General features: G+C 41.4%; 1 protein-coding gene across 5 annotated transcripts in view; it reads right to left on the bottom strand.

Moving 5' to 3' along the window:
- DZIP1 (DAZ interacting zinc finger protein 1) overlaps positions 1-18,994 on the bottom strand; it is a 79,132-nt gene that overhangs the window by 14,843 nt on the left and 45,295 nt on the right. For 4 of the 5 annotated variants that reach the window (XM_066380678.1, XM_066380680.1, XM_066380683.1 and 1 more), the window contains 3 exons: positions 11,660-11,716; positions 9,846-9,902; positions 4,430-4,489 (listed from right to left, as the gene is read on the bottom strand). In XM_066380678.1, the coding sequence (XP_066236775.1) occupies positions 4,430-4,489; positions 9,846-9,902; positions 11,660-11,716 (174 nt within the window). The remainder of the gene's footprint in view (positions 1-4,429; positions 4,490-9,845; positions 9,903-11,659; positions 11,717-18,994) is intronic. The other variant, XM_066380682.1, reaches the window with a different exon arrangement.

The raw sequence follows: 18,994 nt of genomic DNA, 5'->3' as shown, positions 1-18,994 counted from the left end.
TCAAAAAATGTGTTAAAAAAACAACTAAATATAATAAATCTCGAAGTAGAAAATGATAAAAAACACAACTTTTAAACAGTGAGTCATCATTTGTAATCTTTTAAAGTTTTGGGAAATTTTAGTTATTCAGCACAATATATAATGCTTAATTAAGTACTGCAGCTTTTAAAACTTTAAGTTGGTTTTAGAACTGCAAATGTCTTTAAAGATTCTTTCTTGATCACTTAACCAAATTATAGCTAAATAATATAAGAAATGTCTCTAAAGAAGTATAATAAAAAATTATTTAGAAGTTTAAGTTTTATACTAAAATTATTTTACTACTTCCTGAAAAATTTATTTCTCCTAAATTCAGTAAGAATTGATGTATCATTTTGTGAAGACAAAGCTCAATTTATTTTAAATAAGTTTTTATATAGTAAATTTAGTAGTTCATATATACTTTCAAACTGTGAAATTATCCTTCTAAAAATATTTCATTAAAATGAAAAAGAGGTTAAGAGAAGTCATAGAAAGAGCATATTTTGTTTAAAACAAAGAAATAATTCATACAAAGAAATTAAATGAAAAATAATCATTTTAATTAAATTAAAAATAAATTATTAAATAATTAAAAACAAAGAAAAAATAACAGACCAGGTTCTTTTAACTTTTCCTTCTCTATTTCTCCTTCAATAGCCCACTAAAAAAATGTCTAATTCAAAAAAGTTTGAAGAAGGGGTTTAATCACATGACCTTGAAGAACTGAGTCCTTATATAATAGGAAACTAAAACCTTGATGATAGAGACCCAATTCTGGGCAGTTCTGACCCTTAGTAGAAGTCCAAAGGCAGACCTGGGAGAATACAACAACACTACTACCATTTTGGAGTCTGATCTTCTATACTCTGAACAGGGGCATTTCGCCTAATAAGGGGGCTCCAAACGCTATCACCTGGGTCTGGGGCTACAGGCAGGCCCCCAGACTCTCCACTTTCCCCCCACGTGATCCACCTCGGTAGACGGGGTTTTTAGGTACCCATGGCATTTGGATTTGTACATCTTAACAAAATGCCTTTGGTTAAGATGTTTTCTAAACATTAGATCAATTCCAGTAGTAAAGAATATGTTTGTTCACTAATAAATGATTTTGCTGACAGCAAAATTAGTCAAATTGTTATTTGTATATTAAGTAGAAGAAAAAATCCTATATGATGATGTTTTTCTATACTTTGCTACTGCAGCTTGCTAAATCAAAATGATGAAATTGTATATGATTATATATGATTAAAAGTTGGAAGTAATCTTAAAACTGTATATCCTCAATACTTACGCTGCTGTTTCACAAACAATATTTTCCAGGATTCTGAAAACAAAAAAAGTACTTCTGTACTAGAAACTGACAATACATAATAATCTAGAGGGCTTAGCTAGAACTATGGCTGTGTCATTGACTTTGGTTGCTAGTTGGCTACCGAGTCTACAATTATCGAGAGCTAAAAATAAGAAGAGGAACCCAGAGACAGTCCCGAGTCATGGCGCTAACATTGGAATTCAAACACCTCCTGTCGGATTATGCAGAGATAATTTGGGGGGCCAGAATCTGGGATATTAAAGGAACTCACAGAAGCATAGTGTGAAGAAAAGCTCTAGGCCCTGTCTTTCCTGAGCCATAAGGAACCCAGGGTCGAGGGATGCAAGAGTGACTTGGTCACAGTTTAGGAGAGTTATAAGGTCTTTAACAGCAGTTGCTTATTCACTTGTTGATTGATCCAGGTTCACCCTCAACCATGATGACAAGTTCCTTTCGGTGACCTAACTTCCCCAGTGACCACAGATTAAACATTTTCTTCTGTCCTCAAAATCAATTAATATGTTGGCACTTGCTTTGGAAAGCCATTGATGAATAATTAGAAAATCTTGGTTGGAAAGACTCACAAGGGTGGAGCTGGCTGATGGAAGCAAGAAAAAGAACGAAGAGTGGACAGGAAAAAGAATAATAATCAAGTTTTAATGTAAAGATGGAATTAATCACTTGAAAACCAACAGAGCTGAAGATTCTAATTAAAGCATGTATTGCTCACCAAGATCAAAACAAAACTTTCTAGATATCAGCACTTCCTCTAATTACAAATGTGAAAGCTTATGAAAACAGATGGCCAGTGCACAATAGCCCACACATGTGATCAGTTCTAACACATGTGCAACAAGGCATTTACGGTAAGCAGATAATTATAGCACAAAGCAAACGGTGAAAAACAAATGCAGAATTGGAGCTGGAAGGGACTTTTTCATCTAGTAATGAACCTCTTCATTTTCACATGAGGACACCAACACCAGAGAGGTGGGGAGACACCCCCAGGCTGCCCAGCTGGTCCTGCAGTGCCGGGACCAGCTTGCCTCCTTCCCTTTGTTCTTTGCATTAAGGTATGAAAAGCAGAAAACCTGGATTTAATTCCAGCCCTGACATCAATTAAATCAATGACTTAAAGCAAGCTCCTAATTCCTGTTTCAAGTTTCTGAATAATAAATGGCTTCTACTAGCCCTTCCTGGCTCACATACTAACACCCTATAAACAGCAAGATCAAGTACACCCCTACACAACTGTCAATAGTAAGGGTGCAGAGAGAGTCTTCTCAGTGAGTTACTCTTGATAATAGCAAACCACTGCCTAGGGCATTAGCCACACAGGTATTATGTGCAAAATGTTAGCACAAGCTGAGGAATTTATTGATGGCAATTAACTTGCTGCCAGCGCCTTGGCTCTGCAGAGGCACTGGAAGGATGTGGTCACTGTGCATTTGGAATCTGGGGTGTTCTGACAGTCCTCAGTACTATCTCTCACAATAGCTGTGCATGAACCCAAGAACGGTGGTAAAGATTTTTTTGCCCATTCTGATTCTCCAACTGTGGTGGCAATCAATGATAACGTTTGCTGTCAATGACCCCAAATTCATGGCTCATGTTTTCTGGGTAGAAGAATCTAAAAGAAACATAGGGCCTGACCAGTGGTGGCGTGGTGGATAGAGTGTTGACCCCAAACGCCAAGGTTGCTGGTTCAAAACCCAAGGTCGTCGGTTCAAAATCCGGGGTCGCTGGCTTGAGCATGGGGTTGCCAGTTTGATCCCCAGCCAAAGCACATACGAGAAGCAATCAATGCACAACTAAATGGAGCAATGAGTTGGTGCTTCTCTGTCTCTCCCTCCTCCCTCTCCCTGCCTGGCTCTCTCTCTCTCTCTCTCTCAATAAAAGAAAAGAAACAGCAGAAAGATGCAGTGGGTGGAACCTAGAACTGAAGTGGTGATGGTGAACAAATCAGGAGTCTGCTTGAAACCTAGCTGACTCATTTTTTAAGTGAGTGTGAACTAGATGACCTGAGACTCCAGTTTCAAAATTTTGGATGTTTTTAATGAACCTCCTGATACATTTCATGAATTCTTCAGGGAATAAGACATCAATAAATGATATGTAAAAAAGAAAAAGCATGTTACTTTAAAGTAAAATGACAATACAGACATCATATAGATCTTATGGATATGCCTGATTTAATTACTTCTAAATTTGTAGCCTTGTTAAAAAATTCTGGAAAAAGTCTAGAGACACAGAAGTTATAACAAATACATATTAAGACTTTACATATTAGAATATATCATTTTACTTTTCTTCCTAACAAAAATGATAAAACCAGAGCCCATATAAATATTAACAATTTGCTTTCTCCTAAATAAGTGGTATAGGATAAAGCATTATCATTACTAAGGAGAAAATTATGATAAACTGATTCAAATAGAATTTTTTTTTTTTAGAAATTACAAGTCTAGCATTAGAAAATATTGTAAAGTAACTTTCATAAGCTTCAAATATTAATTTCCAGGAAATAATTTTTAGAACTGCCAAATAAAATGGGTAAGCAGTAGTATTATAATTATCTCCCCAAACGTGTAACAGCTCCCAAATTCCACCAAAAACATTATTTTGCACATAAGTATTCCACATTCAGAGCTTAAACATTATGCTATCCTTTCTATTAACAGTAATTTTTGAAGTAGGCACTTCACCCATTCATTTCACAGGTTCAGGGTATGAGAAATAACCACTGTGATACAAATATTTTTGTATCATTTGATACACAACAAGTGTTGACCTGTCATCAGACCAGAAAATATCTGCATTGACACAAAGGCTTAATTTTTTTTTCAAGTTCCCTGAGACAGGGAACTTATTTATATACTAAGAATACAATAAAGCAGGAGGAAAATATAACAGCATATTAGGGGAGTAAGATGACAAAATACTGCATAAGGACTGAAAATATCATCCAAACCTAAAACATCTTCCTTAATTTTGACCCAGTGTGATAAAAACCACTGGATCGTATTTTCAAGGCTGGGGTTTTAGCATCTAAATATCATCTCTGCAGGTGTAAACCCTGATCAAGCCTTTCGTTACCTTTTTCTTCCTCTGAAAGTTCTTCTATTGGTTCCAGTATGTGCGATGAGAATGCCTGTTCTATTAATGAGGAAAAATAAAAATAGTACAAACAGGACAATAGCAAAGTAAAATTAGTTCACTTTCAAACAATTTTGAAAGCCATAGTTCCACAGTATTTTAATCATGTCTAAAATAACAAGAGTTTACTGGGAAAAAAACATTGAGGCAGTGAGTTAAAATAAAGCTGCTCACTTTTTCATGTATTTTCCACTAACTCCATCTCAGGATATTACATTTTAAAATGTAATTACAAGCTAAAGTTTCTCATTCATCAACCTCGTGCCTGATATGATTCTTTTAATGCACAAGGACACTACTGGACTGAGTAGCTAAATAGAAAATTATTGAAAATATTTCCATTCCCAAAGATAAAAACATAAAGAATTTCTAGAGTCTAGGGATTCCCACTTCTCACAAGCCTCAGAAGACCAGGATGGTCAAGGGCAAGGACAGGTGGCCCTAGGGTCAGCAGCAGGACTAAGAGCCATTCTCAAATACCTCCATGACCCCAAACTACTTTTCAAGACCTCGTTGTGCTATGAGAGGCACCAGGGCAAGGCTGCAGTCGAGCGAGGATTCCCCATCCTACCCCCGACAGCGGTGGGTAAGGTGAGGCCTCTGGGGGACGTTTCAGGATCAGGTTTCTGCGCAGACACAGAAAACACACAGGCAGCATGAATAAAGCCAAACCCTATTCTATCAACAAAGGGTAACTCCCTTCATGGGGAAGGTCAGGTTTTGGCTAGAAAGGTCTAACCATGGCAGTCAAGCATTAGACCTGAAATGAAATGTAACCAGGGAGTCTTGTTTAGTGGGGTGCATGGTTCACTCTTCTTCACCTTGGGGACTAAAACAGGGAACATCCCCAGGGAGCTTTCCACCTGCACCCATTGGACGGAGGTCATTTTATTCTACCAACAGACCCCAGAGCACAGGAGAATAATAATAGCCAAGTCCTGAGTTCGATTCCCGCCCAGGGCACACAGGAGAAGTGCCCATCTGCTTCTTTACCCTTCCCCCTCTCCTTTCTTTCTGTCTCTTTCTTCTCCTCCTGCAGCCAATGCTCCACTGGAGCAAAGTTGGCCCGGGTGCTGAGAATGGCTCCAAGGCCTCTGCCTCAGGCGCTAGAATGGTTCTGGTTGCAGCAGAGCAAGGCCCCAGATGGGTCGAGCATCGCCCCTGGTGGGCATGACAGGTGGATCCTGGCCGGGCGCATGCAGGAGTCTGTCTTTCTGCCTCCCCCGCTTCCCACTTCAGAAAAATACAAAAATAATAATAAAAGTAATAATGACAAATTATTACTCAGTGCTCACTAGGTTGTCAAGCACAGATCTAAGTGTTTTGCACGTATTAGCTCAAATTTAATACCTCCTACAATAAAGATCTGGCTTTTAATTTATTAAAGGGTACTTCTAGTACTCTAGTTTAGGCACATACAAATACACACACGTGAACACACACATATATAGGTATATACAATTAAATGTACATATAGTATTTAGGCATAGTATATAAACAGGCTTTTATAGCTTCGCCAGCAACCCTTTCAGCATATTCAACATTGGCTATATGCAAGAAATGCACTTTAAATTACTTTCAAAAAAACTTTTGGAACACAGACTATTAGTGAGTAGGAGTCCACTTTAATTTTCAGTAGGAGCACAGCCCTGCTAAGGAGCATTTAAGTCCATCCACGTAGCACAGCTGCTGAACAGCAAACGTGCTTTCAAATGTGTTATTCAGCATAGAGGTTTAAAAATATACAAACAGACTATTTACTAGTCTGGACTGCCGAAAGTATAAATTTTAGGCGGATATTCAATTTCAGGTTTTTTATGTCACGTGGTGTTTATTTTATTGTACTTCATGAAAATAATAAAAATGAGGAAAGTTCTATAAAATCTCAGAAAATCATAATATGCATATTTATTATCATTAGATGACAGGGAAAATTCTGTGGCTTATTTCTCAAGTCAGGATACACTGTCAAAATTCAGACTTTTCCTGCTGGGTATGTAGGGCAAGGCCCTGCGAGAGGCTAGCTCCCTGAACCCGGTCTCCTCCTACAGAGCTGAGGAAGTGAGGTCAACCAGACCCCAGCCTCCAAAACAAGCAGGCTGATGTCCCAAAAGGGGAGGGAGGGGCCTGCCATTCTCATATTGTGTAAGCCACAGGTCCAGCCTCTGAAGTCCCAGTTTCTGTCCTGAGATGAGATCTCCAGGATGAGAGCTGAAACACCCGAGGCTTGAGTCTCCCCTCTGAACTTACTGGACACTTCCAGTTTCCTACCGTTACCCAGAGGAAATCTCAGATCTGTACTCAGTCCTTTCTCCCACTGGCTGACTTTGTTGGGCTTCATCACCCCTACCCTTCAAGCTAACATTGAGCCATGCCCTGTTCCGTGGATCCTGATCCAAAGGTCCTTCATCATTTGTTCCACAGCCCACCTAATAGCCATTACTATTCTCCCCATTTGGCAGGCAAGGAAACTAAACTTATTGTTTCATGAGTCAACTGTGAATTCAGACTGCCTGATTGCAAAGTCCAAGCTACGAAGCCACGATGCCTTCCTACTGGTGCTCACTGAGTTTGTCTTCCAGATTCTCTAAACGGCACTGCCATCCACCCCATATCTGAGCTCATCATGTTCTGCTCCTGCCCTCACCCTTGCCCCCAGTCACTTGTCCAGTCTTTCCACCAATTCCACTGAACAACTGTTATGTCCACTCCCTCTTGTTTCATCACCACACCCTGACTCCTAGGTGAGGAATCTCACACAGACAACTACTAACATCCCCAGCTGGTCTCCCCAGTTCTGATCCTTTGAACACACTCTGGTCAGCCTAAGATTCCCAGAGCCCGCTCTCCATTCCAGCCTTGTCCAGCCTCAGAACAGTTAGCGGCTACACAGTACCACAGGCACAGCCCTGAACAGATACAGTCAACTCAGTAGTTGCCATGAACAATCTCAACCAACCTTATTTCCTTCAAATCTCTTCTGCATACTCTGTGCTCAGCCAGATAATTCATATGCACCATTAGTTCACATCTAGTGCTTTCCTGCTACCTTGTGCTTCTATTTTTGCTTTATCTCAGCTGAAGGAAGCAGTCCCCACCACACACACATCCTTCCTGCGGCAACCCACATCTGATAACTGATCACCTCAATCCAGGAAAATCTGGAAGTGCACATCCCAGCTCTAAGCTCCTAGACAGGTCTGCTGGGGGCTCCACTGCAGCTGTATCTCTTGTTCCTGCTTCTCTTACAGGTGTTGCCTGAGAGCACTGCCTACTAAACCTCCCACCTGCACATCTCCACCTCCGAGTCTGTTTCTCAGGGAACCCAACCCAAGATGATGAGTAATCATGACATTATTTACGGTAAAGAACCTCGTCAAGCTTTGAGATAGAACAAAAGGAAAGACAGAGGTAATCAGGCTAATTAATGTCCTGTAATATATGACTAACCCTTCCTGCACCCCTAACACAGGTGGGGGTGGGAGTAGATCAGTGAGCCCCAGCCAAGCCTCCTCCTCCCTCCTGCCCATCAAGATGCTCACAAATCAGCTTTGATCCCAATCTAAGGTTTGCAGGCCCCATGCCAAGTCTGGCTGGCATTTAAAACTAGCACTCCAATCCCAGCAGATGCCAGCAAGAGGGCATGGTTGATTCATGGGGCCCCAGCCCTATCAGTGTGGTCCCAGATGGGATACATTACATTAGAACCAACAGAATTGTCAGCAGCCTCAACTAACCCCAGATAGCTTAACATACAGACTATATGTGTCCTCTAGCACAGTGGTCCCCAACCCCCGGGGCCACGGACTGGTACCAGTCCGTGGGCCATTTGGTACCGGTCTGCAGAGAAAGAATAAATAACTTACATTATTCTTGTTTTAATTATATTTAGGTCTGAACGATGTTTTATTTTTAAAAAATGACCATATTCCCTCTGTTACATCCGTCTAAGACTCACTCTTGACGCTTGTCTCGATCACGTGATACATTTATCCGTCCCACCCTAAAGGCCAGTCATGAAAATATTTTCTGACATTAAACCGGTCCGTGGCCCACAAAAGGTTGGGACCACTGCTTTAGCAGGCACTTAAAAATATAAAACAAAGAAAATGTGGACCTTATATAAATGCTATACAAAAGCTAATTATAACAAAGTAAAGAAAGAGAAAAAGATGGCAAACACTGTTGAAGTACAAAAGAGAAGCAACTGCTTTATAAAAAGCAACCAGAGAGAAAAGCAACAGAGAAATTTTAGACCTGATATAAAATAATATGAATAGAGAATAATGCCAGAGAAAACTGTCTTGTATTTCAACATTAAAGTAAATTTATAAAAATCCAATATACATTTTATCTGTTACTGGCCCAAAGGGGGAAAAAAGCCCTGCATGTCCTAAATACTTATAAATAGTAACATTTAATGTGTGGAGAATTTGCATTACATATTATGAACACATGGTCAAGAAAACTGATCCACCTGAAATGTTTTAGAAAAGAAGTAAGGGGCAATAATTACTTCATGAGTCAGTCAGTGAGTAAAAAGAATAATGACAAAGGCCATGACCAAAATATTTACGAAGACAATCTGATTTGACTGATTAGGGATTTGACTAAGTCTAATTAAAAGGCTGAAACAAATGTCAAATGAAGTAATCATTAGGTAAAACAGGAAAAAGATGGTCCACCCCACCCCACCCCATCTTAATTCATTAGAAATATACAGCAGACCATAGGAAAACAATATATATAAAAACATACTACAAAAATTATAAGTACCTAATTGTAAAATATAGCTACAAATATTCCCCCCCCCCCCCTCTATTGGAGGATGTTAAAAACAATTATCACTACAGTGGCCAGTCCAACAACTGAATCCTGGCAGCAATTTCATCAGGGGTTCCTACTTTTTTCTTTGGTTTCCATCACATGTCTGTTTTAAATTTTTCCCAACCAAATGCTGAAACTGTTTGTTTTAAAAAGCTGACTTTCTGCCACACTGAAAGTTATAAAAACAGTCACATATGCCCTGCGGCATGTGCTGGTTGGCTGGTCTAGAAAGTCACCCTCTCACCCAATGCCTACTACTTTCCACTAAAAATCATAAATAATGAAAGTACTATTCAAAGTTAAAATGTCTATTGGTGAGTCCAGCAACATGTGTATTTTATACTTAATGGCATTGGTGGGTAAATTCAGCTTATGACATTAAACAGGAAGTTTTATTAACTGTTTTGCATTCACTAAAATGTTTCTTATTTTGCATAATTACTCCCACAGTAAAGCACTTTCAGTTAATAAGTTATCTAACTCAGGGTGGAAACTGTACATAAAACGCTGAGACTTGGCTGAAACTTACCATGTGCCATTGTTAGACTTGACTTAGCATCCAAAGTCTGTGGGCCTGAGGCGGTCACTGCAACAGCATAGAAACAGTCTCTATAATTAAAGTGTAAGCCTCTGAACATGATAACCAAGTACTACTCAAGTTAGTCAAGATATATACAGGCCACAAGGGACAAATGTTTCAAATTAATCTAAACCAAATTTTTTAATAATAGCATTACTGAAATATAATTTACCCTTTTAGAATATACAATTCAATGGGATTTAGTATATTCACAGTTGTGTGAGGGGGAGCAGATTTTGCCACCTCAAAATATGCATCTTTGGGATATTGGTTATTTTAGGATGGTTAATTTTAACCAGTACAAGTTACGGGGTTTGGAAAACTAAAGTTTGTGGGACACTGCATCCCATCACCTATTTTTATAAAGTTTTATTGGGGTCTTGGCCAGTTGGCTCAGTGGTAGAGCATCAGCCTGGTGTGTAAAAGTCCCGGGTTCGATTCCTGGCCAGGGCACACAGGAGAAGCGCCCATCTGCTTCTCCACCCTTCCCCCTCTCCTTCCTCTCTGTCTCTCTCTTCCCCTCCCACAGCTAAGGCTCCATTGGAGCAAAGTTGGCCTGGGTGCTAAGGACGGCTCCATGGCCTCTGCTCAGGTGCTATAATGGCTCCAGCCACAACAGAGCAATGCCCCAGATGGGCAGAGCATCGCCCCCTGGTGGGCATGCCAAGTGGATCCCGGTCAGGCACATGCAGGAATCTGACTGCCTCCCTACTTCTAACTTCGGAAAAATACAACAACAACCTCAAAAGTTTTATTGGAGCACACTATTGTTCCAATATTATGCCAAGTATAATGAACATATGAACAGTAATAACTGAGTGCCTTTTAACTTTTCATCCTTCTCTGAAATATATTGTTTTCTTTATTTCATAAGATGTAAGTCCAGCTTCTACTCTCCCCTCAGCCCTACTCTTCCATTTAAATTACCATCTCCTCTTTAGGACCTCTCAACCTCTTCAGATCCCAAAGCAACACTGAGGGTACTCAAGAAGCATCTCAGACAAATGAGGTTAAAACCATTAGCATTTCCAGTCAATGATACCAAATTCCCAGTCACATTCATTACTGTTTTTTATTCACTACACAGTCCTGGGACCACAGAAAAGGTGTCCCTCGGTGCCCAGCCTCAGGCCAGGCCCACCATTCACATTCAATCTCTGTTCCCAGGCACGTCCTCTTGCCCAGGGTCACCTCTCCCTGACTTCCTCCACCCTTACACCTTCCTGAATGAAAACAAAAGGATCTCAAATTTTAAACTATTATTAAGCGAACAACCTGTTCAATCCTAAACTGGACAGATTATGTCTTTTTGGACTATAGCCCAATTCTGATAGCTTCAGGAGACAGCTGTGCTGAGGTGAACTCGAGTGAGTAGCAAGAGAACATCAGCTCAAAGCCTGCGGCATGGAGAGTCTCGGAGAGGCCAAAATGTGGTGGCCACCCACAGTCACACCTTCACACCTGCAGTACCTGGGAGACCCCGAAGTGAAAACTGGAGTGATGCCAAAGAATTTGTAGTCATCCCTTTATTAGGTGAAGTGCAAATAATAGGGATGGCTAATCGAAATCACCACAAAGACACCTGGATATTTACAATACCGGGTTTCAGAACTACGTGAAAGCCAAGAATCAAAATAGATCATCACATAATCTGCAAACACATTGGTTTTCAAAGAAAAGTCTCTAAAATTAGTAAAAGTTATGTACTGGCTTAGCACTTTACAAAATACTTCTAGACTCCTGAGCTTATTATAGAAACTTACTAGATACAGCTGGAGCAGTGGACTTAGGTTCAAAAGTTTGCCAGGTTGAAGGATTCCCTGAAATAACAACCAAACAATTAACAACAAAAATCACAAGATATGGGTTATATTTTCCAGCACTTATTGTAATCTTCCCCCACACAAACAATAAACAAAATTTACCACCATAGAGCAACTCACCCAACAGTGTAAGGATGTTTAACAAAAATTATTATAGCCTGACCAGGTAGTGGCTCAGTGGATAGAGCACTGGCCTGAGATGCTGAGGACCCAGGTTTGAAACCCTGAGGTCGCAGGCTTGAGCATGGGCTCACCAGCTTGAGCTGGGGGTGCTGGATTGAGTCGGGGATCATAGACATGACCCCATGATCACTGGCTCGAGCCCAAAGGTCGCTGGCTTGAAACCCAAGTTTGCTGGATTGAGCAAGAGGTCACTCGTTCTGAGGGAGCCCCCCGGTCAAAGTACATATGAGAAAGAAATCAATGACAACAAAGATGCCACAACTACGAGTTGATGCTTCTCATCTCTCTCCCTTCCTGTCTGTCTGTCCCTCTCTTCCTCCCCCACCTCTTGCTAAAAATATATATATATATATATATATATATATATATATATATATATATATATATATATATATTTTCCTAAAAATCCTTTTTGGTCAAATAGTTATATGTTATCTAAGTAATTATACAGGTATTCCTCACTCTCTGAACTCTTACTATTCAAAGAGAAGTATAGAGAACCATGAACCTTCCCAAACCTTTCTCTCAAAACAAGAAGGAAATTAGTGTGTCAGTCAATGCATTTCCTGAGGCCCCTGAAACAGATGGGAAACCCAACATATACACTCATTTCCAATCCCCAGTTAGTGTCTCTCAAGCAGACAAGTTACATAAAAACCCAAAACGTGCAGGAAACAAGACTGGAGTCACTTGGAAGGAGACCAGGAAGAAGGCAAGCTTTACGTTTTATTGTGAGACCCTGTACTTCTGGCCGCCAGTATCCCATCTAGACTACCTCTTGAATGATACAGAAATGGGTGCTATCATTACAACACTTAATAGGTTGTAAATGCCTTCACTATGCTTAGAACAAACCTTTAACCCAAAACAACTGCAACTGAGAATAATGCAGTAAGCCTCTACAGAACTTTAAAACAACTGATTTTGATATCAGTAACAATAGCTAACACTAATGAATGTTTAATTAGTGCAATATTCATGTTCTCCAATGTTAATCCCTTAAAAAGCATAAGATGTAGTTATTACTAATAACTACACACTCACAAAACTACAAAGTGCCAGAGATGAGAGTTGAACTCAGTCTGTCTCTGGATCCTCTGAATCATAACTGTGTAGGAATATGCTGTGAAGACTTGCAGAGTTAGGGTAAACAATTAGAGACAGAGAGTCACCCTACGGCGAAAGCACTGAGCAGATGCGAGTCCAGGGGCCTCTCTGACCCATGCTGGAAACAGCAAAACAGCAGGATAAGATTCAGGAACGGAATATGTTTAGGTTCTCAGAACAGAGATTAGGAGTCATGTTCCTTGTCCTTGACTTCACCCCCTGAGAACTGCTGTCTGCTTCCTTGAGCTATTTGTACTTGCTAATAAATATCTGAGTAAGGCCGGGGATGGGGATCTGCTGTCCAGGGATCTGCCTCCCCTTACCCCCTCAGAGCATTCATTTGGTCTCCAAGTGGTTCTTTGTAAATGCGGCAACAAGCGGTGCCCCATGTGAGGATCAGGAATTCCCAATCCGGCCATGACTCCTCAGGAATAGCATTTCATTGTCATTGATTTGAAAGACTGTTTCTTTACAATTCCCCTTCATCCTACAGACCGAGAGAAATTTGCCTTTTCTCTCCCTAGCATCAATTTTCAGGATCCCATGAAATGCTATCAATGGAAGGTCCTTCCACAAGGTATGATTAATAGCTCCACTATTTATCAGACCTTCGTAGATCAAGTCCTACAGCCCATGCAGCAAATCCACCCCACTGCACTCATTTACCATTACATGGATGATATTTTGCTAACCCATTCAAGCCAACAAATACTTAACACCATTCTTTTCAATTTAACAATTCAAATTAACCAACATGGGCTACAATTTGCCCCAGAAAAAATTCAAACTCAAGAACTCTGGTAAGGCCCTGGCCGGTTGGCTCAGTGGTAGAGCATTAGCCTGGCATGTGGAAGTCCCAGGTTCGATTCCTGGCCAGGGCAAACAGGAGAAGCGCCCATCTGCTTCTCTACCCTTTCTCTTCTTTCTATCTCTCTCGTCCCCTCCCGCAACCAAGGCTTCATTGGAGCAAAGTTGGCCCGGGCGCTGAGGATGGCTCCATAGCCTCCACCTCAGGCACTAAAATGGTTCTGGTTGCAACAAAGCAAGGGTCCCAGATGGGCAAAGCATCGCCCCCTAGTGGGCATTCCTGGTGGATCCCAGTCGGGTGCATGCGGGAGTCTCTTTGCCTCCCTACTTCTCATTTCAGAAAAATACAAAAAGAAAAAAGAAGAAAACCCTGGCAATATCTAGGATACATCCTTACAGCTTATTCAATTCGACCCAAAGGAGTACAACTAAAAACATCCAATCCCATTACCCTCAGTGACCCACAAAAACTTTTGGGAACATCAATTGGCTGCGTCCATCAGTCAGGATCCCCATTATATGCTGTCTCATTTGTTCAATTCTCAAGGGGGATTCTGCATGAAATTGCCTTGCTTTCTTTCCCTGCAGCCTCTTGAAGAGTTACAGTACATTATTCAATTACTACTTGATAGTCAAATGACTAGAATAATCTCAGGGTTCCCCATTCAATTAATTATCCTTAATACACCCATAGTCTCACTGAGATTCTCCGTCAACATACCCCTCAATTAGGAATGACTGACTGGCTTTTCAAACCTCATCATAGGAAAAAATTATACACCAAATCAGACCAGAGGTTTCGCCCTCCTGTCCCAGGGATGAATTCACTGCCAGCAGCTAACAGGTTATGACACCAATATTATTATCCTGGGATTAAAGAAAGAATTTGATCTTCCATTCCAAACTTGTGAGAAGCTTCAAAGTGTCCCAAGCAGATTTCACAGGGACTGTTGACTGCACTGCCCCTTCTCTAAAGAACTTACGGGGTCATAATTACTTCCCAGACAAGCGATGCCCATCATTACCTCTTCTCCTGTCCATCAAGCTCTCACTCTTTTCCTCGATGGATGAGGAAGAAGCAGGAAAGGTATTGTCACTTGGCAGCAGAGTGGAAGACGGCACCACTTTATAAGGCCCAGACATAAAAGCACCCAAAGAGCAGAGTTAGCTGCCGCTACTGCAGCCCTAAGAATGCTTCCCAGCCAGGCACTTAACACTATTGCTGACAATAGTCCCCTCTATTGTGGACTATTGTCCACTCGGTAGAAGTTATTCAAAATGCCCTAGCTCATCAAACTACAGATAGACACCTGTTTATTATTTCCTCCCAATTACAACATTTTCTCTACTAGAAAATACCCTATCGATATTACTCACATTGGCTCTCTTTCAGGGCTCCCAGGTCCTTTAACAGAGGAAAACAGCTGAGCTGACCACCTTGCTATGGTTTCAGAAATGGTCTCTACAGCCATTCAGTCTCACAATTTTCTTCATCAAGGGGCTCAAGCTCTTGCCAAATATTTTCAAATTTCTTTCTCCCAAGCTCAAGGAATCATTAAATCTTGTCCAGATTGTCAGCGTTACACTCAGCCCAGATTAGTGGGAGTAAATCCTCGTGGCCTTGCAGTTAATGTCCTCTGGCAAATGGATGTCATTCAATACCCACCTTTCAGTAAACTTAAATACATTCATGTTACTATTGACACACATTCCAGTTTTCTCTCTGCCACTTGTCAATCTGGTGAGTCTGCCCGTCATGTCCAAAAACATCTTATGGTTACTCTTGCTTGTATGGGCCACCCAAAAGAAATTAAAACAGATAATGGTCTTGCCTATACCTCCAGGCGGTTTCATGAATTCTGTCAACGATGGGACATTTCCCACTACCACCAGCATCCCTTATAATCCTCAAGGACAGGCCATAGTAGAACGTGCCCAGCATACATCAAGCAATGTCTCTTAAAACAAAAAAGGGGGAGTCAGGAGGACATGCTTTCTTTTCCCCAGGAAGAACTAAACGAAGTATTACATACTTTGAATTTTTAAAATCTTAATGCAGCCAGGTTTATAGCAGCTGAGAAACATTTCTGCCTGACTAGTAAAGAAACTAAGCCATTAGTTCTTTACAGAGATCTTTACTGGGACACAAATGGGTTGGCCCCGCTGAATTACTAACCTGGGGCAAGGATATACAGCTGGCTGTTTTGTTATCAACAGGTCCCTTGTGAGTGTCCACCCACTTCGTGAAGCCATATCACGAGCTGGCATCAATCAAGCCCCAACCTCAACCAGAGATATAGATGCTGTCCCTCAAACAGATCATGCCACACAGAATAAGGACACTTCAAAGTGGAGGAGGGATGAGCTGTTATTAGCTACCACCTAAGTCACACCCAATACTTGGGGCAGTCTCATGAGCCTATGACCGGGGCTCAAGCCGTTCTTCAGAACCCTGGAACTCCGGTTACGCCTGCGACTCTCCTTTCTCTCTCTGCTGTCTGTTGTTACTATTGAGTCTCAGGCTAGCAAGGTACAACTTCTGTCCTTTCTTTTTCTTCTTAGTCTGCTTACAGTAAGTAATGCTACTTCTTTTATCTACTGGGCTCATACTCTAGACCAGGGGTCCCCAAACTTTTTACACAGGGGGCCAGTTCACTGTTCCAAAGACCATTGGAGGGCCGCCACATACAGTACTCCTCTCACTGACCACCAATGAAAGAGGTACTCCTTCCAGAAGTGCGGCGGGGAGGGGGGGGGCAGATAAATGGCCTCAGGGGGCCGCATGCAGCCCGCAGACCATAGTTTGGGGACGCCTGTTCTAGACCTACCTATTTTTTATGTAGTCACCTGGGGTGACCCAGAACCCTGTTTCTTCTAATAATTCTAAGATCATGGGGGCTTCGAGGCTCTCCCCGTCCAATCCTTTAAGAGATTGTGGGGAAACTTGTGAAGAGGAAGGGTGTCACAGCGGACGGTATAGACTGCCGCGAGAGTGGTTCTTTCTATCGGAACAACTTCCCCTCTGTCTTGTTAACCCCACAAAGTTCTAACTCCTCTACACAACCTTGTATTCCATTTTCCCCTCAGTAGTATATGAATTACAGTTATGATAATCTAACTGCCCAACGGGAAGCAGCCCATCATCGAGTCTTTATTCAGGTGGCTGGAGTAGATGGAACCTTAGTTCCTGGAAAAAATTATTCTAAGCCCCATATTCCTATCTGCCAGCATCTTTGGTTATCTTTTCATGAGGGGTTAGATCTCAGTTGCTCACTTTGTTGCTCCACTAATCTCACTAGTAATGCCCTCATGAATGATTATATCCTAGAAAACTGGGGTCCTCAGGGCCTCCTAGTAGAGGCCAGTCATACCCATTGGAATTGGAGCATGTCATATCATTATAGTAATGGCTCTTTATTATGGAACGCAGGCCTCACTGGCCCATTACTGCAGGTCTGATCAACTGTCAAAAATAACATCCTTTTCTCCCCTAGCAAGAAAAATACCTGGAGAGTTGCTTTACCCTTTTCTCCCCATATCTTTAGGCATGATCAATATCCTAGCTTTCAGTGGGTCACTAATGAGACAGTAGAACATGTCATGACCTGCACCTCCCAGCCCTATGTGTTTCTTATGTGTAACTTTCCCCCAAACATAAGCCAGGTAAATTTTATCCATTCTGTATGTCAACAGGAAGACTATAATGTCACCTTCCTTGCTAATCAGACGTGGATTACTCCCTGTATTACTCATGAATGTCACAACCCTTAGTAACACTCACCTCTTTATTATTCGACAGTGGACGCAAGCTTGGGTACCAATCAATCTTACTCGCTCTTGGGAAATGGTTCAGCTCTTGAGATTACTTGAGCTTTAGAAAAGGTCTGAGTAAGAGGTCTCTACGAGTCTTCATAGCCTCCATTATTGCAGCTACAGCCTTGGCAGCTACTACCATCACAGCTGCTGTCGCTTTATCAGTCTACTCAGATTGCCCGACATGTCAAAGTAAACCTCCAGAAGGTCACTTCCGAGCTTCAGTCTTTCGCTCAGACTGGCCAGGAAATAATGCAGTGCTTAGATGCGCTAGAGGCAGCTGTCTTATGGACAGAACAGCAACAAGCCATGTGGTAACATCAGAGATTTTGTGACACTGAGTTTCATACTATGTGCGTCACTCCTATTCCTTTCAATTCCACCAAGTCCTGGAAGGACTTTAGCTGCCTACTTCACAGCACCTTTAATTCTCCTTTAGGACAAGATGTTGTAGACTTACAACAAAAGCTTCAGAAGCAGATGCAACAACTGAAACTAGAAGCTCAGAGTATTACGCTTAGCACTTTAATGATATTGCTCAATGGCTTAATCCTAAGAACTGGTTTTCAGGCCTTAACCTTCAGGTATGGATCTTTGCTGCTTTAGTTATCATTCTCTTACTTTGTTTACTTTCAGTCTTGCACACATTAGCCACCTCCTGAATTGTACCTTCACGCTGAAGCAATGATTGCCCTACATTTCCCAGCACCGCCGCTGCCCATTGACAAACCGTACTTCCCCAAGCCACCCGGTCATCTTGCTCTCTGTTAATCTTTACTAAAACAAAAACAGGGGATTTGTAGGAATATGCTGTGAAGACTTGCAGAGTTAGGTAAACAATCAGAGTCAGAGAGGCACCTTGGGGCAAAGGACCTGAGAGGACAAGAGTCCAGCAACCTCTCTGACTCACACTGGAAACAGTGCATGCTGGAAACAGCAAAACAGCAGGATAAGATTCAGCAACAAGAAATGTTTAGGCTCTCAGAACAGAGATTAGGAGTCAACATGTTTCTTGTCCTTTACTTCACCCCCTGAGAACTTCTGCTGTCTGCTTCCTTGAGTTATTTGTACTTATTAATAAATATCTGAGTAAGTCTGGGGACGGGGCTTCAGTCCTTGGATCTGCTGACCAGGGCTGTTGCCTCCCCTCAGTTCCTCAGAGCATTTCACTTGGTCTCTGAGTAGTTCATTTTTGTAGCGACATAATTCCATCTACTGCACATGGGTACAGAGGTAAACAGTTACTGAGCATGACATATTCTGATAAAAAAAATACAGGAAACCATTCAATAATAGTTTTTGTATTTAAAATTCTTCAACTTTCAGGATTATAATAACAGGTCTCCCAAATTAAAATAACCAGAG

Source organism: Saccopteryx leptura, chromosome 4 (genome assembly GCF_036850995.1).
Source record: "Saccopteryx leptura isolate mSacLep1 chromosome 4, mSacLep1_pri_phased_curated, whole genome shotgun sequence".
Taxonomy (NCBI): Eukaryota; Metazoa; Chordata; class Mammalia; order Chiroptera; family Emballonuridae; genus Saccopteryx; species Saccopteryx leptura.
This window is presented reverse-complemented; position numbering and strand designations above follow the sequence as displayed.